The 23,928-nt window shown below is 34.6% G+C and overlaps 1 protein-coding gene across 4 annotated transcripts in view; it reads right to left on the bottom strand.

Moving 5' to 3' along the window:
• The window catches only part of LOC136413271 (neuropeptides capa receptor-like), a 39,073-nt gene that overhangs the window by 10,560 nt on the left and 4,585 nt on the right, over positions 1-23,928 (bottom strand). For 2 of the 4 annotated variants that reach the window (XM_066396714.1, XM_066396716.1), the window contains exons 1-4: positions 19,819-20,064; positions 19,607-19,767; positions 19,145-19,288; positions 13,640-13,730 (exon numbers count right to left, since the gene is read on the bottom strand). In XM_066396714.1, coding sequence (XP_066252811.1) covers positions 13,640-13,730; positions 19,145-19,288; positions 19,607-19,754 — 383 coding nt within the window. In that variant the 5' untranslated portion in view covers positions 19,755-19,767; positions 19,819-20,064. Of the gene's footprint in view, positions 1-13,639; positions 13,731-19,144; positions 19,289-19,606; positions 19,768-19,818; positions 20,065-23,928 lie in introns of those variants that run through there. The other 2 variants (XM_066396717.1, XM_066396715.1) reach the window with 2 other exon arrangements.

Below are 23,928 nucleotides of genomic sequence, written 5' to 3'. Positions count from 1 at the left end.
TACTGGCTGATATCCTATTCCTAAAGGTTATTCTCAAATTATTATCGTGTCCATGCCTTGTTAAGATTGTCAACGACATATTTCAAACATTAGGTTCGCTCGAAAGATAAATATATCCCGTCAGAATAGGGCCGTTATCCGTTGAGTAAAGAGGAAGTTGATATTATGAATAAACGCCATTGTTTCGTTAATGGATGTCTAAGGAGGTTTCGCGCTAGTTGGAACTCTTGACAAAAGTTTCTGTCGAAATTGCTATATAATTTAGGAAAGGTGTAAAGATGCAGTTCCCGTGTTTCTAAACCTTTTTTTTATATAGATGTGAGTGGCACAGTTCTGGTGTGAGTTAACAGTAAAGAAAGAGCCATAAATTACGTCCCTTAAGAGGTCTCCAAATTTCCCTATAGATGTTAACACAGATAGTAGAAATTTATATTCAATTTTAAAATTTTACTTTATAAGGGAAGAAAGCAAATTAACAGCTGATCGAAGTCATGATAATAATTACTCTCGTAAGCGTTAACGGGATGAGCTTGAAATATGTTCACAAAATCATTCTAGCGTGTTGTTCAGTTAAAATGTGTATCATACCCGCTAAAAGTATGATGTTTATCTTGATGGTCCCATGTTTTATAATCTGGACGTCCAGCAACTTTCCAAGATATATGACGTTCATTTTATTAATAGTAGCTCTTTGACGAAACAAATTTCCGTTTCAACCTTTAGAGACCTTTGGAGGGAATCGTGGTAAACTGTCTCTCTGTGGCTTTCCATTTTCTGTGTACCGCAACAATGTATCCATACCATGAATTGTAATCAGTGAAAGAATACTCCAAAGTTCAGAGTTCAAAATTAAAGTTTCATACAAAATAGGACAAGTTTGCGATTTAATTTTGTACTTCAAAAATAATAAAACTCAAACAGGTCCGTTTTAAAGCCAAGATCTGCACTAAAATAGCAAATATCAACAGGGCCGTAAAGCTTTATCACGGATTGTAATGACTCAACCTTTCTCTAGATTAATAGTAGGAAGGTTTTCGATTTTATATTAATGACCAGACTTTTATTGAGCTTGCCTGTGTCTTTTAGTGTCAGCAGATGCGCAATGTAAATGTTCCTTTCGGAAAAGAGAAAGTTGGGAGTGAGCATTAATCGCAAAAATATTGATTGAACGATATAAGAACGAGTATAACGAAAGTTTTTAGAAATTCGATTGAATGCCGATTTACCATACAAATTTCTTGCTGTCCCTAAGAAAGTCACATAGTTAATTAATACTCAGTATTTATTTTAATAGTGACCTTAAGGTTATTCTTCACCATATTGCCCAGATTTCCTAATTGGCCCATAACAATATGGCGAAGATGAAACTTCAATCACCACATTGTCAAGATACTTTGAATCACAAATCTTAAAAACTCATCTAATTGGTTTAACTGGCTTTCTCATTAATGTATTTCAGACACACTTACAGCGAGAGCTTCACCACATTCTGCTTATTAAAAGAAATATAGGATTTGAGTACCCAAAAGGAGAGTATGCCCAGTTTATTCATTTAAAAATTTACCAGTTAAATTTATACTTAAGCTTTACTAAAAATTACTTAAAATTAAGACAACCTTGCACTAACTCCATAAGCTTGTTATTTTTAATTAACTCGTCCATTTCCATCTAATTTAAGTCTCGTTCGAATGAGTTTTGTTGGGGGGACAGCGAAAATTATTCAGTTTCAGAATAAGTCTGAATATGTTAATTCGAAAAGTATCGCTTTAATTAACAGGTTCAATGCATTTGAGGTAAATAAAAAGTCCTTTAATGCTGTCTCTTCTGCTTTTAATTGCCGATTTTTGCATACTTTCTAGCTCAGTGTTTCCGCCTCTATTCGCATAAGAGAGAGCATATGTTCACTTTGTTTGAAGTGAATGTTTAGCATACCCTGGGGTAATGAATTAAATGTTCCTTGTCAACGTTATTCTCCAACTTCTCTTAGATGAAATAACGTTGTAAAATACCTTTCCCACTGAGAATAGCGAAGAGCAACATCGAGGAGAGTATTTGAATATGCAGTTTATAAAATTCAGCACAAACTGAAGTTTATTTTCTATTGTAGTATGTAAGTCATGAATTCGAACTGTAAACGCCCAATAATTGGGCTGCAAGGCTGCTTGCTCTCGTATCAGACCCGAACAGACTTTCTCATTTCCTTGATAGCATATAATCTTCTCGTACGTTGCTCTGGTTTTCTGGATAAAATTCGTATGGTTTTGTTTACCTTTCACCCCATAAGTTCACATATGTCGAAATGAAATATCTACACATAGAAACTTTTACTCGAGGCATAAATAGAAGTTATAGTGTTTTTGCTTTGCAATTACATCAGTGCTTACTCCAAAATGACAAATTTTTCCGAGAAATATTTTGTAATTCCTTTTAAGAATTTCTGCTGCAATAGGTGCATGTATATACAGACACATTCACGAATAACATCCAGAAAATCCTCAATTTGAAAGTTTTGAGGGAGAAATTTCCGTCACCACATTGTCAAGAACATTTTAAAGATTCCGAACAGACCTTATATTTTCGATGGCACGTCGTAACCTTCTCGTACACTGCTCTGGTTTTTTAGGAATAAAATTCCTGTGGTTTCGTTCACCTTTTACCCCATAATTTCACATATGTCGAAATGAGACATCAAAGTTTTATTACTGTCTAGGGCTAAGGACAAAAAGTTATTATTAAATGTAATGGGATTAATGTATAAAAAGGGACGCTCGTTAAGGTAACAAAGGTACAAGGAACTTAAATATAGAAGTTTCCCGTGCAGACAGCTCTGCCGTTACACATAGGAACTTTTGCTCGAGGCATAAATGGAAGTTACAGTGTTTTTGCTTTGCAATTACATCAGCGCTTACTCCGAAATGATAAACTTTTACGAGAAACATTTTGTCATTCCTTTTAAGAATTTTCGCCGGCAATTCGGAGCTGACTCGGTGTGAAAGAACTTATTTTCTTAAATATCTGAACGGTTTTTTGTCGCTTTGATGAATATTGAATTTACGTTAATAAAGAACCAATTTTCATCAGTGGTTGCCTGACACCTTCGAAGCTTGATAACGAGTCACGTCAAGGATTAATTTTTAGCTGGAAAATGCCAATAATACGATTTTATCTGCTTGGAATCCAGATACTAGCGAATGTTGCCGGCACAACCTGAAGGCAATTTACACTAGATGATGCACGGAGCCCCGAAAATTAGGGATAATTAAGGGGAACAGCCCCTTATAATCCAACAAATTGAGCCCCAAGGATAATAATCTCTAGGGCCGGGGTTTTTAATAATGAAAAGTTGTTTCAAAATGCTCTTGTGAAATAACAATATGTGACCCCGGCCACGTCTGAAGGAATATTCCCTGTGCTTGAGAAGCTGCTATAGAATAAAGAAAACCCTAATTTAATTAATCTAAATTGCTCTAATGTCTCCTCTAAATTATTCTAATTAATATAATGTGTAATTATTCAGTTCGTATGTAATACAGCCTCCTCAGGGCATTCCCCGCGTTGCAGACCGTTTCCAGATGAAGTTCATCAGATTTCCTTTCCAACCTTTACGTTTTAAAGTTCATTAAACGTCGCTTTCACGAGTATCTTGTGCTTTACTACCTGAATCAAGTTAAATAATTTTACAAATTGTTGCCGAAGCTCATCTGGAGCAGAGAAATAAATCGATTTAAAGGGTTATTGGAGCTTATCTTTGATTAATAATATTTTTCACTGTCAGCCATGAGAAAGGATCCTTCAAAATACATTTTCTCTCATTTCCGTCTCCAGGAAATGTTAGAATGATTTTTATGTATACAGGGTTATTCACGTCATGCTAGACGGAATATTGCGGCTGAAGTATTTAAGATTTTTAATTTATTTTGTGTTGTATAGAACTGAAATAAAGGTACAGGGTGTTTCATTATCTTTGATAACATTTTAATCAACTATAACTTTTTTGTTTTTAAAGGTGTCCAGATGAAGTAAAAACCATATTGCACAGTTTTCTAGCAAGTTTTTTCCTGTTTTAAAAATAAGAGACTAACGATTTTGCGTGATATTAACCTAATTTATATTTTTTTAAAATGGATATTATATTATATCATATATATACAGGGTGTCCCGAAAATCAATGTCAAAAATGGTATCACGAGATTATTTGGGTCAAAACATTAAGATTTAGGTCAAAAGTTATTTGAAAAAAGTTTCTCGTTTATATGCTATTGGCGGTCAAAGTTCTTGAAAAAAAAAATTCTTTTTGCTATATCTCGAGAATGCTTCAATGAATTCTAATGAATCCCATTGTGCATTTATTCATTAGTACAGAGATTATTTTCATGTAACATTCATGTCTTTTCTCAATGTGAAAGTGATAAATTCTTAGCCACCTTCGTACAAAAATTATCAGAACTTTTCATTGGGTAGCTGCATCGTATCGTTTTTTTTCTGATGATACATTAGCCCTTTCTCCAACTTTTCTATCTCTTGGAAATTTCTCGTACGGTTAACATTTCACGTCGAAAAAAATTATTTTCTTTTCTCATACAGAACACCAACTTGCCATTCTTTCGATAATTATCAACGTTTGTCGATGTGAACGCTGACGTCACTTATGGAAAATGTCATAGAAATTAATCAACATTTTTTGACGTTTCTTTTGAGTTGTTTCTTTTAGAACAATAAATTCTTTTAAGAACCCATAATTTTAACCATATTAGTCATTTCTTCATTAGAAAACGCCATTACTGTTCTTAAAAGAAACAACTAATATATACATGTATATTATATTAATGAATTCAATTCTACTTGAAATTCTAAGTATATTTTATAAAGCATATCTTATACCTAACTTCAACTGTATAATACTTTTACAAACATGTTTAATTATACAACAAATTATGCATTACAATACAACATTAAATTATATAACAACAAATTACAAAAATTGTTTTATGTGTCTGCCATTTTTGTCAACACATTTTTCATATAATTTAATTGTATAATTTACTACGTGAAGTAACATTTTTGCCTTTTTCTTTAACTCATTGCATTTGAAGTTCTTAGTTTGAGCTCTTTGGTATTATCGCATGGTGTTTTATATACTATATTTTTAATGCACCCTCAAAAGAAAAAGTCTATTATAGTCAGGCCTGGACTGTTTGGTGGCCAAGCAATTGTTCCTCCATTTTCAATCCAACTATTTGGATATTCCAAATTAAGACAATGTAAATCAGTTTTTAACTTGATTTACGTTGTGAGGCGGAGTACCGTCTTGCTACCACATTATCCTAGCTGAAATATTCACTGGTAAATCATCAATCAGTCCAGCTATTTAATTTTGTAACAGATAGAAATAATGTTCTCGAGTCAATTTTTTGTTAATAAATATGGGACCTAATGTATATCGGTCTATTACACCACACCAAACGTTAACAGACTGATATCCTTGAGATTTCATTTAATAGATTATTTCAGGATTATTCGTAGACCAGTGTCAGTAGTTATGACATTTACAACCATGTTTGATTGTAAAAAAACTTTCGTCAAACCAGGATATGCATTTTAAAAAATAAAGATTTTGTTGATATCTGTTTAGGAAGTTTTTACAAAATAGTAATCTTCTCTGGCATTGTTCGTCGCTTAGTTGCTGGGGTTTCAAAAATTTAAAAGCCTTATATTAGTATTTCTTCAAAACTCTATGAATTGAACTGCGGGAGAGCGGTATTTCCTGAGAACATCTAGTAATTGAAGTCGATGAATATGCTTCATAGAATCCTAGTACATTCGTTTCAGGTTGTTCATCTACAAATCTGTGACATCTATGTATGCTTTTAACATCAAACACGCCTCCGTTTTCTTGTATTTTTTCAACCAACTTTGGAAATATTTGTGTTGAAGGAACTCGACGCTCTGAATAAGCTCTAGCATGTTGTCTTCGCGCAGCGGTTGGGCTTTTTCGATTAAGTATATAATAAGCATATCACTCCTTTCTTGAATACTAAACCGTACCATTTTGCAAAAATTTTACAATTGAAGATATTGTTATACCTTAGCAAGAAGTAAAAAAAGAAAATGTTTCACTAAATGTGTTATTAAATTATAAAAGATATAAAACGTTAAACATAAAGAACCGTAACCATGGAAACGTAAATAACCAGGTTACTTAATAGGCGTTGTCCGGCTACTGTTCATATTTTCAATGATATTAACTAGAATAAAATTAATGTCATTTACGTTGTTAGTTGTTACTAATGTTTATTCGTTTTTATGATAATTTTTACTTTTATTACAGTAAGAAATTATTGAAAAGTTATTTAATGTTGTATTGTAATGCATAATTTGTTGTATAATTAAACATGTTTGTAAAAGTATTATACAGTTGAAGTCAGGTATAAGATATGCTTTATAAAATATACTTAGAATTTCAAGTAGAATCGAATCCATTAATAAATAAAATCCATTAAAAAAAATATAAATTAGGTTAATATCTCGCAAAATTGTTAGTCTTTTATTTTATTTTTAAAATAGGAAAAAACTTGCTAGAAAACTATGCAATATGGTTTTTGTTTCTTCTGTATACCGTTAAAAACATAAAAGTTACAGCTGATTAAAATGTTATCAAAGATAATGAAACACCCTGTACATTCTATAATTATTTTCCTTTTATATGGAAGGTTGTAAATAAATGAAAAATATCAATGTTATTTTTTTCAAATAAAACACCCAACATATTAGTACAGTTTTAGATTCCTTGAGAAAAATAAATGTAAATTTAATTTATTTTTTTAATTATTTTTAATTAATATTATGTAAATTTATTTATATTAAAATACCTACCGTAAACCTTAAAGATTTTCAAATAATTGACATTTTATTCAAATGTAATGGAAATTCAACAACTCTGCGTTATAGGAAGTTTAAATTAGAGTAAGCCGAAATTCATACCTGACTTCAAGCATCAGGCATATTTCATACTATAGTCACGAAAATTTAGATATCTTATAGAGTGTGTCCAAAAAGTAAGGTGAAAAATATATAAACTTTAAAGAGTATTTAACTTGTTTAATTTAAATGGAAAACCCTATATTTGATTACTTGGAATAACAGATAAATATACAGTAAACACTCGATACTGTGAACATCGGATAACGTAAACCTCCGGATAACGTGAATCATCTTTCTATCACATTAACCACCATATAACGTGAACAAATGATTTCCGTTACCGGGGGTACTACTTCTGGGGATTCCCTGGCAGTCGTGCTCAATACGGGGTTGCCCGACTCCGGGTCGTGCCCGGTATTTCCCCAGTTTTACTTTGTAGTTTCATCTTTTGCATTGCAACATTTGCCTGTTGCTTTTGAACGGTTGTCGAAAGGTTTAGTGAATACGTGTTGTTATATGTAATGTCGCAGAAAAAACCAAAGTGTTTAACTCTCCATGAAAAATCTCTTGTAATTCAGGAGCTAAGTAAAGGTGCAAGTGTTTCAAATTTATCCAGAAAATACAATATAGCTAAATCTACGATTTGCAAAATAAAGCAAAGAAAAGAAACCATTTTAAGAGTAATAACAGATACATATGTTGGATCAAGTAAAAGAAAAATAATTAAAGGGTCTGGATTACCACAAATGGGAAAACAGCTATACAAATGGTTTCTAAATCAACGAAATAAAAATTTTGTTGTAAGCGGAGAAATGATAAAGCAAAAAGCCAAATCCATACATTCTGAAATAAAGGATGTAATTCCTGATAAGGAATTTACGGCTAGTGAGGGATGGCTACAGAGGTTTAAAAAAAGATTTGGAATTCGGTTTTTAAAAATTTCCGGGGAAAAACTTTCTTCCCAACCGGAACTTATTGACCCTTTCAAAAAGCAGTTAAAAAATAAAATGCAGAAACTTGGAATTACATTAGATCAACTTTATAATGCTGACGAAACGGGCTTATACTGGAAACTTCTACCGGACAAAACATTGAAAGACTGAAAAACAACGAATAACATTACTAGTTTGCACAAATGCTACTGGAAGACATAAAGTAAAGCCATTAGTTGTCGGTAAGGCTGCCAATCCAAAGTCATTTAAAAACTTTACTGCCCTCTTGATTATGAACATTCCAAGACAGCGTGGATGACTGCTGTGTGTGGATTTTTAAAAAATGGTTCCATCATTCCTTTGTACCTCAGGTAAATTTTGTTGTGTATTTTTCGTGAAATCGTAGCATAAATTTACGTATTCCTTTACAGGTTACACGTTTTTTGTCAAATAAAGGGCTCCCGATAAGAGCCTTACTTCTGCTAGATAACGCGCCATCTCATTCAAACGAAGAAGAATTAAAGAGCGAAGATGGACAGATAGTAAAAATGTTTCTTCCACCTAACGTTACGCCGCTTATCCAACCTATGGATCAAAATTATATTACGGGAATAGCCTTCTTGCCGATGTTATAACAAGCAATTCAAACATAACTGATACATTGAAAAACTTGACTATTAAGAAAGCTGTTGTCAACTTAATGGCTGCATGGAATCGACTCGATTCACAAATGATTGCAAAATGTTGGAGAAATATTTTACAGAACACTGAAATGTCCGAGGATGACGATGATGAATTACCTCTTTCTGTTTTAAAACGTCGATGGGACGATGATAAGGCAGGCTTAATCTCCAAATCCTATGATCTTCTAAATACACTAGCACCACAAGTAAGGAATTTATCTTTACAATTTTCATCTGTTATTACATATGTAATTTATGTATATTTGTAGGCCACATTCAAGGAAACTGATGTATTGGAATGGAATGATGCTGACAAAGAATGTGAAAATGACCAAGAAGAATGTGAAGTTCATGTAGTCGAGAATTTTCAAGAAATGTCAAGTAAAGTGTCACTGGACAGCGCTATAACTGCATTAAATACTGCAATCCAGTGGGCAGAATATAGTGGTGTGGACTTCACAGACCTCATAGTTTTAAAAAGACTAAGAGAAACAGCCCTTGTGCAAAAAATTACAAATCCTAAGAAGCAAACTAAAATTTCAGACTTTGTTTTCACCCAATAATCTGCTTTCCACTCTATTTAGATTAACCCCCGATTACATAAATAAATCGCTAACGTGAACGTGCGTTGTTTTATTTTGTTCACGGTATCGAGTGTCTACTGTATTACCAATCGAAAACTATTGTACTTTTTTTATCTAAATGTACAGGTTTTCTTCAAAAATTAGGATAAAAAAGTATTATTTTTTGTATCAGTGGCCATAGTTACATCTAAAATGCCAATACAAAAAGTCATGTTTATGCGTTCTTGTTTCAAATAAATTTTTATTTATGATATTTTCAATGCTATTTGCTTAACTTACGAGATAAAGGATGGTATTTATGTTTTTGAAGTATTCTTGATATACTCAACCAGCTTTGTTGGTACTTTGGGAAATCTCGTTATGGATGACATGAAGATTAAACAAATTTTAAATCTTAATTTTCGAAAAAAAACATGTGCATTTAGATGCAGAAAAGTATAATAATTTTCGATTGGTAATATTTCTATCTGTTACTTCAAGTAATTAAATATAGGGTGTTCCTCTTAAATTAAGCTAGTTAATACAATTCAAAGTAAATATATTTTTCAACTTATTTTTTGGACACACTGTGTAAGATATTTAAATTTTCGTGACTACAGCATGAAATATGCCTCATTCCTAAGGCTTGATGTGAATTTCGACTTACTCCAGTTTCATCTCTCTTTAAAGCAACATTTTTAAATTTGCACTGCATTTTTACAAAATCTCAATTATTTCAACATCCTTACGGTTTAGTGTAGGTAAACTTTAATCAAACTAACATTTATTTTTTTCAAGGAATCTAAAACGGTACTAATATATTGGGTGTTCCATTTAAAAAACATAAATTTTTTCATTTGTTTACAATTCCCCGTGTAAAAAGAAAATAATTTTAGAATGTACCTCTATTTGAGTCCTAGACAGCACAAAAAAAATCTTAATATTAAATACTTTAGCTGCAATATTCCATATAGCATGACGTAAATAACCCTGTATGTTGAAATATGAGCTTCTATAAATGGAACAGGATGTGAATTAATTTTTTTAAAGTTCCTACGTTTGAAAAGGAGAGTTTCAATTTTGGAGTAATTTCTAAAAACTGGAACGATTATCTACATCTTGAGATAATTCAAATTGAAATCACTTATGAGGGTATGGAAAACATTTTTATAAGTGGATTACTGCAAAACAAAATTATTTCCTCTTTCAAAAATTCGCGAGTATTTTGAAGTCCCTGCCAATTTGCTGGAAATGTTAGGCAACCATATAAACATTCAACGCTAATGGACTATCACCGCCACTGCTATGGCTGCCATCTAGTTGCCAAACTCAAAAATGTTTTACCCATATTAAAATGTATCATTACAGATACACTGCTCCACAAAAATTAAGGAAGACCGCGAAGTTTGAGATTGTTTCAAAAATTTGCCGATTATTCTTGACTCAATTTTCATATATGAGAATTTAAATGTTTACTATCTTATCTGAATGGTTTTTTGGTGCCTAGTTTAATAATTTGTTTAATTTTAGGCAAGTTCTTACCTTTAGTGTCTTTAATAAAACTTCAGTTAATTCAGCAGAGGAGAAAGAGAAAATTCAATAAGGGGTCCTCGAACTTCAATCACAGCCTTACGACACCTTTGTGTACTGTCGATCTAGTTGTTGAATCAGCCTTGATGGATTTCTCTCCAAAGTTGCGGTAAAAACTGTCTGGGTTTTTGGAGTGTATGTGAAGGCTGGTGATGATATTTCAGGACTTTGTAGATAGTTCCAAGCGTGCTCAATCGTATTGAGGTCTGGAAACAGACGCGGTAGGGCCCATTACGTAATACCATGGAGTTCCAAAGTATCATGGACAATTTTCGACCGATGAGGGCGCGTATTATCGTCCAAAAATAAGAAATTTTGATCAATAGTAGCATGAAACAAAGGGGTAACTATTCATGTTCCCATCAATCACCAACAATTCTTCACGCCCATTAAAACGAATGCCTCCCTATACAGCAACTGTGATACCTCTGAACGGATGAACTCTTGGATCGATCTACGATTTCTGCGCATCAGAGGAAGAATCCATTCCCAAACACATCGACTATCTGAAAACCGTCCATATTTCGACTCGTTTGTGAACAATACGGACCTCCATTGATTATTCTAATTCACGCGATCATTAGCTCATTCCAATTGGAGTCGCATATGAGGTTGTGTTAATGGGAACCTTTTCAAAAGTCGTTGTAAACGTAGATTAATCTTTCGGAGTCTTTAACGAACTATTTCATTTGAAATCGCAACACCAGAACCATTTAGAAGCTGCTGTTGAATGGTCCAGCAAATGACCAAAGGCTCTCTATAGATAAACACTGACACAAATCGATCTTGTGCAGGAGTGGTAGTTCTTGGGCCTTCCTATTCTCGGCCTTTCGAACACATTTCCAGTTTCTCTACGCTGATGGACAAGCCGTGAAATTACGCTTTCACTAACCTGAAGGATGTTGGTTACCTCTTTCTGAAGACGTCCTGCCTCGATCGTACCAACAGCCCTATTAGCTTCAACCGCAGTAAGTTTACTCTAGGCATTATTGGAAAACAAAATATTCGGGTTAAATTAGAGTCGATAGCATAAGCTCAAAACAAGTACTGACCTAAAATTCTTACAAATCACAACCGATAAGAACATGCCTGAACCTGAAAAAATGATCAAAGGAGAAAGAATAAAACCATTCAAATCAGATAATAAACTTTCAAATCCTCATATATGAAAATTTCGTAAAAAATAATTGGTAATTTTTAAAATAATCTCAAAATTTGTGAACTTTCTTAACTTTTGTGGAACAGCTTATTAGGCAATTATTTATTAACCAACACTAATGCGAAGACTCGACCGTGGGGCTCAGTCAGGTGCCTGTGAACCGATTACGTTACTTTTTATTTACGCCCCAGGCTTCATATCAGCACTGATGCAACATTTTTTCAAAATTAATATAGTACAGGAATTTATCAGGTATTGGTGCAATGCTATAAGTATATTAATTCCAAAATATTAAAATTCAATTTACCTCTTTGAATTTAATGGTAATAAAAGTCTATTATTTTTTAATTCTCTTTCAAAATGATTTTAAAGGACGCTACAAGCTCCTTACACCAATCGTTTAAAAACTTGGCAATTATACCAACAATAACAATAACAACACCGACAATAAATAACCAGGAGCACTATTTTAGTTCTCAAAAGAACAGAATTTTACCGCTAAAGTTGGTGAACAAAGAAAACAAGAATTTAAAACACTAAACACAACAAAAGTTAGCGGGAATTGATGCTTTCAGAATATCAACTGTCACGTAAACTGAGAAATGTCAACAAATTAAACGTCAATCATGTAACAAAATAGTGTTGTGTTTAGACATTCAAATGTTTCTTTATCCTTTTTTAGCATATTAAATTTATATGACTTGTCATTGTACGTAAAGCAGCTTTTAATCGTTACATTTTGTTACGTCAATAAGGAGTTATGTGATTTGTGCTATATCTGTTTCTACTTAACTGCAAGCGTTAACAAGGAATGACACTATAACTAAGTTTGAAGTTTAGCGAGTGAGGTAATCCAATACAACGTTGCTTCAGTTATGCCCCTGGATTGCTGCCATCGTGGCGCCAAATTTGAAAACATTTAGCTCGTTTTTGTAAGAGAACTGTCTAATGCGAACACTCAAATAGTTAAACATAAAGGAACATGCCGGCGAATGCGAACCACCCCGAACAAAGCACCGAAAATATCGGCCAATATGCCACCAAAAAAGTTCTGCAAATAAGGTTTCCTCCCATTTCCTCGTTTTCAGGGAATGTCCGGGACACTCACACTGAAATATGAGCTTTTACGTATGGCGGGCGACGAGAATTAAATTTCTCTCAGGCGTCCATGCGATAAAGTTCCGCGTAAAATTTAAAGTTTCAGCTCTTGTCTGTAAAGATGTTCACAATTAAGTCTCGAGATGAATTTAAATTATATTCAGCTGGTTTTGTAAAATATGTTTTTAAGGTAAATTAGCGCGAGGGGGAACGTGGGAAATGGGACTTAAAAGTATCATCTATTTTAATAGTTTACGTTTTTATCTAGCCCTGAAAGTAGGCCAGACAGGCAATTTAGGTATCCAAAGATTAGACCCAATGAAGGTTAAAAATCGGGGGATTTGATTGATTGATAGCTCTTCACTGTCCCGTAAGTCCTGTAACCCGAAAGGGCATGAGTTAATTACAACGCAAATAACGCAGGCGAAAAAGCTCAAGACGGCAAGTGTTTCTCTATTTAAAAATAATCTTGCTCGCAATTTTTAAAGTTATTTTATAGTTTCCCAGAAGCTAATCGTTAATCCGATGAGCGCATGAAGCTTTAAAAGAACTTTAGTATGTTGACGTTAAGGAGTGCTTTGGATTATATCAGCGCGTGCCTTATAGACGATAAGACTTCATTCCACCGCTCAGGCCTTAATTAGTTTTAAAGCGTTCCAAGTCAACACGAAGGACAATAAAACTTTTACTTACGTCTCGGACACTAAGGCCCTAAACTTGCAGAAAAACTCGCCAAAAGGCCAGGGGTATTGGTGCCAGTACATGGCCACATCGTTTGGCAGTCCTGAAAATCAAGAATACGCCATCAAATCCAGGGTTTTACCATAAAAGTCAGTTGAGTTTAAGTTTAATAAAATGTTAAGCATGAGTCTCACTGTTCAGGGCTATAATTCGTGTTTATGGCACCTAAGAGGGAAGGGAATGGATTTTTTCGGCTAGAATTGTCGTTCTAAATAACCTAATAAAATTAGCGCTGCTGGTTGAAACAGAAAGATCTACATTTCACAATAAAAACTGGGACAAAAGTGCTGTATTGCCATTAAAATGGAGACATATCTCGTGGCAAAGCTCATAAACATGGCTTTAATGCTTAAGCTCAAATAAGGCTTACGTACTGCAGCTTTCACCGAGCTATTTACTATATAAAAGGAAAACAGCTCTAGGATATGAAAATCGTTTAAATGGGACAAAAACGTCGTACATTGTTTGAGCTCTGAAGCTCTTAAAAATTTGCCATGAACCTCGAAAATTTAGAGGAGAAAATCTTTTTATGGATTTAAACTTCGTCTACCTACCTTTATATTTAAACAGCTTCGCTCAACTGATTCTAAACTAAAAAGTTCGCTTAGGAACAAACTTTCCAGTTACAACAATCCGCTTGAATTTCAAAACGTCCGCCGCTTTGTTGCATACCTCGGCAGTCATTTATACGTTAAATGCTAACGTTCGCAGCAGATCAATTGGGAATTCAATCTCTATCTCTATTTTACCGAGTGTTCATGAAAGACGAAATAGGATCTGAATAGAACTCTTAACCGTTAAAACTTTCGGTTACCGCGATCTGGTGCAAAATTAATGTGTTTCTAGAACAGGTAGAATGGGTATTAGAGAACACAATAGAACAGACAGAGAGAGATGAAACTTGATACGAATGGGGCGCTCAACCATTAAAAATTGTCGGATTGACTATCACTTTCTGGAGCAGGCCTATATGCCGCTTCTGTTTTTGCTTATTCGACTGACTCACAGAGGTCCTGTCACTGTCAATTTGGGCGCTAAATTTGAAATTGACCGACAGTCGTGGGCATTTTATTTAATCGAGCGAGGTCACTCGCACTCTTGTTCTCTTAAAGTGCAGTCTAATAAGGTTATTCCTCATTCCAGCTATGTGCATTCTCTGAATTTTTAAATCCTCCGGCCTTATTACATACGAACTTCATTAAAGCCTCTTCACGACCATACCTGTTCTAACCCAATTGCAGGATCCTCTTTGTAAGCTTATTTGCGAAAGATATCGAATTAATCGGCGTATTAAATGCAAAGTAATTAGAGTTTAGGCAATAAAAAGTTTAATTTAAACCGTCATGGGTTCCTGAAACAGCCTAGAGCTCTACGTTATTTTCTGATTGAAATCGAGCTCAGAGAATTTAATCAGACCTTTCAAACACAACATCAATTCGAACTGGACTAAAAAAATGTATATTATGAGTGGAATCAGGCAACTGAAAAATTCATAAAACCATTTAATGTGGCTTTATGTCATTTTTTCTGTGTTGTTTTTGGAAAAAGGTACAAAACCCATATTTACCTGTTCGCTTTATCATTAAGTCCATTTACTATGAACTATTATTGTTTGTTGTTGTATTATCTTTCGATTCAGATAGGTTGAAGGCAACTTAATTTAAATTCGTTGACGAACTAGTCCTAAGGGGAATCGGGTTAAATTAATTATTGAAACCTTATTCGTTTTAGGAAGTTAATCGGATAAGCTGGAAATTTGGACCTCTCACTAATGAGATCGGTTTGGATATTGTGAAGAGTACACGGTGCCTTCAAGATAAAGATGTGTCGCAAAGGGACCTACATATGTATACAGGATGTTTGAAAAATTGGTACAGAACTTAAGAATGTGAATCTAGAGCCAAAAATACTAAAAGAAGCTCTTATATACGTTGGTCTGACGGAGCACCGTTACTGAGATATGGCCCTCCACAAGGGTCCATCCATATCATTTAGATATTTGTTACAATAACTCTCTTTCTGATTAAAATAATGGAATGAAAATTATGGGTAATAATTATGCCATAAGTGTCTTTAACTATTATAAGTTTCATCAAAATTTATTATAAATAAGGGTAGTTTTCGAACTACCATTAACAGGAATTTTTCGAATTTTTTTATTCCTTTTAATTATCAAGCAAATAATATTATTTTTTAATGGATGAGACTTTTTTAAAGAAAAACGTCTCTTTTTCGAATTGCGTTGTAGTTTAGTTAAAAATAATTAATTTAAATAATGTATGACTCAGAACAGTAACATTTTTTAAACATTTTACATCTTTCACGGTGATAGTTTCATGGTAGTGATTGTCTCTTTCGTGTGCTATCATTTAAATTCTTACGTTTCTTAGTTATGACCTTTGTACATGATTTTGCATTACATTCGAATTTTTTACAGCCATGGACTGTCATGCTTTTACTAACCGTGAATATGAACATTAAATATGAAATATTTATTAAAAATATTAAAATGATGATCACTACAATGAAACTGTCACTATGTGACTGTCTACTATGTGAAAATGTTTTAAAAAATGTTACCGTTTTGAGACATATATTATTTAAAAAATAATTATTTCTAACTAAACTAAACGGAATTCGAAAAAAAAAATAGAAAAGTTTTCATTCCATTATCTGAATCAGAAAGTTATTTTAAAAAATATCCAAATGATAGAACCCCTTTGGAGGATCACATCTTAGTAATGGTGCTCCGTTGGACCGATGTTAATAGGAACTCTTTTTACTATTTTTGGTTCTACTTTCACCTGCTTGAGTTCTGTATCAACTTTTCCAAACACCCTGTATACAGAGTGTAACATCAACATGGATATGTTTTAGGGAGGGATAGTGCTCTGCAAAGTAATAAAAAAATGCTAATATAGTCTGATTTATTGATTAAAACAGATCAGTGCGTCATAATTCGTGGAGGAGCCAGGTATCGAGGGTTATCGAAAATTTACCATTGTGGCTTATAGGACTATCGAAAAATATTCTGGTAGATTCATGCAACTTATGAGGAAATGTGGGTCGACATTGCCAACTTGTATTTTGCAATTTTGAGCTGCGATACGTTTACATTTTGGTTAGTCATGAAGTTTAAATTTAAATTTTTTGTGATGGTTTTTATAATATTTTTTATTAATAAATTAATGGAAAAATGCCTAAAACTTTCTGTAAGCAAGTTAAAAATATTATTAGATCAGTGGCAAGATATTTCAATAAAGAAAAAAGAAATAATGGATCGTTAATTCCTGGTGGGAAAGAGAAAAAGTTTTGGATACAAGGAATCTCGAGCCAGTTGTGATTGAATTAAATGAATCTAGAGATTCCGACTTCGAATGTAGTTTAGCTGATGATTTTGTTGATTGATAGTTATATATATACTCCCAAATTTTTTTTCGATAACGGCAACTGCTTTTCTAAAATCTATGATGCACTCGATCTGCTTCGCAAATCAGAGTACAGATCCGCGGTCAAAAACCCCCCGTTTTCGATACACAGGATGGCAAAAGTTTTACATTTTTCCTCATATTTTGCGTTTTTTTCACGTATGCCTTAAATTGAAATTTTGAAAATGATAAACATCAAAAACCAAAACAAAATCTTTAAAATGGCTGAAACTCAGCCACGGCATTCTAGATTATAGACCGGGATATGTAAACTGAACTTTTTCACTTTACATCGATAAATATTTTTGCAAATTTTACGAAAACAGTGAAAGACACGAAAATACTACAAGAGACCAAAAAGTTAAAGAACTGAAGAAGGAATCTAAATTTGGTATCAGAATTCATACAGGGTATTCTAAAAAAATATGCAAAGCATAAAATAGTACATGACCAAAAAAAACATAACATTCGCTATATGGCTACCTACGATTTTGGCATTTTGTTGTAAAGGGTCTTAAAAAAAAATAGGTGTAGGAAATTTCAAAAATTTAACTCGAGGCGAAAACCGCAAAATATGAGAAGAACTGTGAAATTTTGCTACCCTGTATATAAAAAATATTGCGTTTTTGACCATCTGTTAGCATTTTTAAATTATTTTGCAAAATATTATCGCCCCCTGAAATATCTCCATGATAATATATTACTTCCTGTATAGATACAGACTGCGTTAAATGGGAGAGAAGTGCGTTTTTGTGGAAGTCGTTTCACAGTGCATACAGATGAATTTTTTAGGTATTTCGATGGAACCGAAATTTCGAGTCCCAAGAAGAATCGGAAAAAATTGAGCCGTAAAGAAAAAATCTAGGAGGGCTATGTTTGGAGAACGGACAGGCCAAGAATGTTCCGAGTGGGTGCCTATACATGCTGCAAGAAGTCAGTATGATAGATCCCCATGCGGGACTTCTTTACCTTTGACACGCTGTATCTTGCCTAATGGAGTTTCATATATTCTAGAAGTGAGTAAAGTTTTCCAGCTAAATTTCATTAATCTGGGATATTCTTTAGACATAAACGCATAGATCTGGAAATTAAAAAAATCTTGTTAATTATGATAATCCGTTTCCTCATAAATATTATAGAACTGGATCTCATCAATATTGAATATTGAACCTAGTAGTGGCGAAAAAATACCATGCCGTTCTCCTTCCTGCCTCACCTTTCTTCAAGAAAGAGCATTAAAATTCAGATCGTAGTAGCCTCCAGAAATTAGGTTAAGCCAGGTCGAGGTGTCGTACTAGATAACTCAATTGCCTGCCATACCCTTTGAATATGGCAATATCAAAACGTAATACCTCCTCGTAAGTGAGACATTATACCCGTCTTCCTATATATCTAGCATGTAGTAATTTGACTTCATTTAATGAGTTGAACAAAAAAGAGCTGAGTTGTGCGTGCCCGTCTAAGTATAGAGCCATTATTATGCTAAATTATGGATGAGCTTCATTGTTCGGAATACGGCATCGCTCTGGCAAAATGTGTGCCATGATTGCGGCTGGAACGCTTTAAAAATAATACCCTCACAGTTCGTTGAGAATACATGATGTTCTCTTGGTGATTTTCAGGCTAACATTAAGATGGAAATCTACGTGTCTTTGGTTAGTGCCTTTTTACTCAAAGCTCAGCAAATAATCAGTTCTGTTTTAGTGTTTGGTCAGTCCTTTTTTGAGTTTTGTTATTCAAACAATCCAGAAAGAAAAAGGCCCTTTCAATTGTATTTGTACACATACGATCCTGTCTTGATACACAACATCATGAGATTTAATCTCCTGTGGGAGGATGTAACTGCGTGTTATTAGAAATGTCGGATCACGGATGTCGAACGCTGATGGGTGGTTTCATGTTACGGATTCTTACTAATGAGTATAAAACAATTAATTTCGAATAAATACTGAACAATGGAGTTTTTTAGTGTCAGCTTTTCTCTTGATCGCTGTGCAAGTTTGTTCCTGCACTGAAACTAAACACTCACCAAATATGAGAAGGGTGATGTCAGACATTGCCAGGTTGAACAGGTAGTAATTCGTTGCGGTGTGTAGAGTGGGCTGCTTGATTATTACTATGCATACGGCTATATTGCCGAGGACTCCTGTCACGAAGATTAAACCATTTATTACTGAAAAAAATCAGAATTATTAAAGTTTTTTGACAATATGGCGAAGGCTGTTCTACTGCTGCTTCAAACTGTAGGCAACCACTCAAACACTTTGCAATGGGGCGTGACGAGATCTCACTGCTAGTGAAGCACCACGGTCCCTTTTTAGCTCTATGAAGCGGAAGGAGATGAAACAAATCTTAATATGAAGTTCACCTATTGTTTCAGATAATTTTGTGTAATTTTATGAATAATTGCAGAGTCTTTTAGTGGGTGAACATGAAGTTCACACGCATGCATTTGAGTTCATTAAAACCGGGGCTCCTCTGGCGCTCTTACCGGTGATCAGAATAGTCATCTCCAAATCTTGGGTTTGGGTCTGAGGACCATTGAAACAGGCAATGTAGGGCCATGGGTTCGTAGTCACGTTCGTTGAGTTCATATAGCGGTTTGCGCAAGAATAGGTTGGCTCGTCGTACAGATCCATCCCAGATCCTTATCTGAGAACAAATAATTATCCAATTTATTTAAATGTTTATTTTTGGGCCTACCTATTTAATCTTATGTGCAGATAGATGTTCTTCATTTCACCAGAAAGTCTCTTTCCGCTCGTACCAGTATCAATGAGATGGAACTAAGCCGGTTTTTTGTAGGCAGTTTCGGACATTTTGGGCATTATCTTGCACGATACTTCACTTACGAAAAATATTAAATTGTGCACGGACGAGTTCGTCAAACGTCACCCCACCGTCGCAAATTTAATCCCTAATTTAGAGTTAATTTAGATTTAAAAAGATAAACAGATTTAAGTTATCTATTAACGCGCAACTAAATTATTGTTCTTCAAATCGTAAAGCAGAGATGTCTTGTTTTTAACACTTTTTACCAGGGCAGACCTATAAGTTCCGCTATGCGTGTCTACGTGCGCTCTGACGATTTGCGACAGCCCCGGTATTTTTATTAATTAACATTTTTATTGGGCGGATATTAACTGATATCAAATTTGCCCTCTGAATAGTTAGTTCGTGCGTATTTACTGCGGCAGATCCCATGCTAAATGAAATATAATGTCCCTTTTTTGGGGGTGGCAAATGGCACGTAAGTGAATATACGAACCCGAAGAGTAAAATCCAGATAAAATCGGGCATAATTGGACAAAGTTACACCGATATTTCGGTACGAAAGGGAAATTCGCAATCCCTTCCTGAAGGAACTATCTTAAGGGCCATTTAAGTTTCTGTTTAAGGTCTATTTTAGTATCAAATTTGAGGGATGAGCAGTGGCAAATCAGCAAAGTATTGATCTGAAGTTAGGCAATATTGATGAAAGCGTGGTAAAGGGAAAGTTTTTGTGATAAAATCTCTCTAATGTCTATTGATAAAAATCATTCGCCACTCACTTAAGGGAAGCTTATTGTTGACACAAATCCGCCTTATTGAAAACCCCAAATCCATTATCATCAATACTTTCCTCAGATGTAATGACTGTGAACATAATTACATGTAAAAGCAAATCTTGATTCTTTTTTGCGTATCCCTGCCCTCCCAAGAGATGGGAAACGGACCCTCATGTCAATATTTGTTATTCGACTTTGAGTAGGGGCCCTTCAAGCTATTGCGCGGAGAAATTTCGTAATCCGAAACGGGACAGGTTGCTATAATCAATTCGTGCGCAACAACTCACTATGACGGGTCCTTTAAAATTTCGAGAACAACTTAATTAAAATTCTACAACCACTTTGTGCATTCTAAAAAGTAGGAACGTGCACGAAACCAAATATGCCGAAATCTTCCATCATCATTCTGTCAAGAAAGATAGCGGAAGAATGCCCAGTGCGATCAGAGTTTGATAGATGGTGCCACAGTGTAAAATAAATATTAACTCACCCACCGTCGTGTGGTTTCTCGAATATTCTCATAGTGTGAAGAAAATCAGCAGAGAGCAAGAAATTTCTGCTCTAGAATTTCTATCTACCCTCTATTGCTGCACTGCCAGGTGCCAAATATTTACTTTTTTATAATAAAAAATGAATTTTCGTTACCATCTGTTAAAGTTCGCAAGCAACATTAATTCGATAAAATTGCATATTCGGGCATATAAACTAAGATGTGTCCCTTTCAGGAAAGACCAATTTTCTGACACAGTGTTCAAAACAAAAACCAAAGAAAGATTCTTTTATCCATTTTGAACCATTATAGTCTTTTACTGCGATTGGTCAATTAGACTAAATTGCGTCCTTCACCAACAAGATCACAAAAACCGCTTTCCATAAAATAGGAATAGAGGTGTTAATGTTTACATAGTCGATGTTAATGAAATAACCTCTAGTTATACTCTTTTAGTGTGACGGTAAATATTATTTTATTTATACTAGGTAAACATAAATCCGTTTACGTATATTCTAACGCGATAAAATACTTGGCGAGATAGTTATAAAGTGGAGTTTTCCGGTTGTGTAGAGTCAAATTTGCTGGAATTTTGTTATTTATATTATTCCCGGATTAAGCTGAAGTTCAACTCGGTCATACATAATGTAATATTAAATTCCCTGTAGTGTAAGCTGCTACCTAACCAGGAAGATAGAGTTTAGTTTCAGTTGACTAGGAAGTTTAATTAATTGACTCAAGAGACAACCAAATTTGGCTTTGATTACCACAATCACAAGCGTACACTCAGTATCTAGTCATGAAGAAGAAACATTATTGTGGGTCTCAATTATATATATCACCCTTATATTAGGTGTACAACTTTGCTTCCGCCGTTTTTGAATAGATGTATGTAGCGGTAAGTAATGATCGAAATAAATAACCCCATGTGGGCATGCAGGAGCCTTGGGCACCTGTTAACATAACCTCATAAAAATATTAGTCTATTTGTGTCTTCATCATAAAGTTATTCGCAATTGAAAATGTCAGTGTACGAGCCAAATTCTCGTCATTTGCGGGAGGTTTTACTTTTCTGCTTCAATATGAAGAAATCTGCTGCTGAGGCTCATCGAATGCTCTCAGATACTTATGGGGAAGCCACTATTAGTGAAAGGACATGTCGTGAGTGGTTTCAGCGCTTCAAGAACGGTGATTTTCACGTCGAAGACCAACATAGCGGTGGAAGAAAGAAGGTTTTCCAAGATGCGAACTTGGAAGCATTACTTGACGAAGACTCGTGTCAAAGTCAACAAGAATTGGCACAATCATTGGGAGTGACTCAACAAACAATCTCAAAACGCCTCAAAGACATGGGAATGATTCAGAAGCAAGGATATTGGGTGCCGTACGAGTTGAAACCAAGAGATATTGACAGGCGTCTGTTCGCTTGTGAACAGTTGCTTGCAAGGCAAAGACGGAAGGGATTTCTGCATCGTATTGTGACTGGGGACGAGAAATGGGTTCATTACGATAATCCCAAACGCAAAAAGACTTGGGGATATCCCGGCCATGCTTCCACGTCGACGGCCAAACCGTCTATTCATGGTTCCAAAATCATGCTCTGTATTTGGTGGGATCAACTCGGCGTAATATATTATGAGCTGTTACAACCAACTGAAACAATCACAGGTGCTCTTTATCGAACCCAATTAATGCGTTTGAGCCGAGCATTGAAAAAGAAACGGCTGCAATACAACGAGAGACATGATAAAGTGATTTTGCAGCACGATAATGCTCGACCCCATGTTGCGCAAGTGGTCAAGAAATACTTGGAAACATTGAAATGGGAAGTCCTACCCCACCCGCCATATTCTCCTGACCTAGCTCCTTCTGATTATCACTTGTTTCGATCCATGGCACATGGGCTAGCTGACCAACACTTCCGGTCTTATGAAGAAGTAAGAAATTGGATAGAATCGTGGATCGCTTCAAAAGATGTCCAATTTTTTCAACACGGGATTCGTATGCTGCCCGAAAGATGGGAGAAAGTAGTGGCCAGCGATGGACAATACTTTGGATCCTAAAGGTATAATTAGTTTTTTACAATAAAATCGCGAAATTCGGAAAAAAAACGGCGGAAGCAAAGTTGTACACCTAATATATCACCCTTATACATAACTTATTTTCTATTTGTTCGAGCGAGAAAGATATATATCTCTCGCTCCAACATACAAAAAATTAGTTACTTTCCATGCTAATGTTTCTAGAGCTTTCGCAAACACAATAGCACATTGGCCATCTAGTCATGAAGGAGAATCGTTATAGGTCTTAAGCACTGGCGCATTCGCCGTAAAGTCATCAAAAAGAATTATTATAGGCCTCAAGTCTCCGCGCATTCGCAATATAGTCATCAAGATGAACTCTTGGTCTGAAATAACACGCTCTTGTTCAAATATATATAAAACGAGTCATTTTCCTCTATAATATTTATAGCGCGTTAAGCTAACACAAATAAATACATATCCATGAAGTTTTCCATTGTGTAAGGTTTAATAAATTTTTCATAGCTCTATACGTGACAATATCAGTTCTTTTACGTGTGGCGTAATTCTCCAGACATTTATTAGAGAATATTTCTGCTATTTGTTTTTTGGAGAAGTTCCGTATTTTCTTCCACCCCTTGAAGCTGTAAATAATAAATTTCGTTTGTTCTCTGGGGTTCAATATAGGCGGTTTATGCATATTTTCAGGGTTGAAAATCTTGCTATTATCCGAATTCAAGGAGTTACCTGACTG

Source organism: Euwallacea similis, chromosome 13 (assembly GCF_039881205.1).
Source record: "Euwallacea similis isolate ESF13 chromosome 13, ESF131.1, whole genome shotgun sequence".
Lineage (NCBI taxonomy): Eukaryota > Metazoa > Arthropoda > Insecta > Coleoptera > Curculionidae > Euwallacea > Euwallacea similis.
Note: the sequence above shows the minus strand (reverse complement) of the source record. Positions and strands in the feature narration are given on the sequence as shown.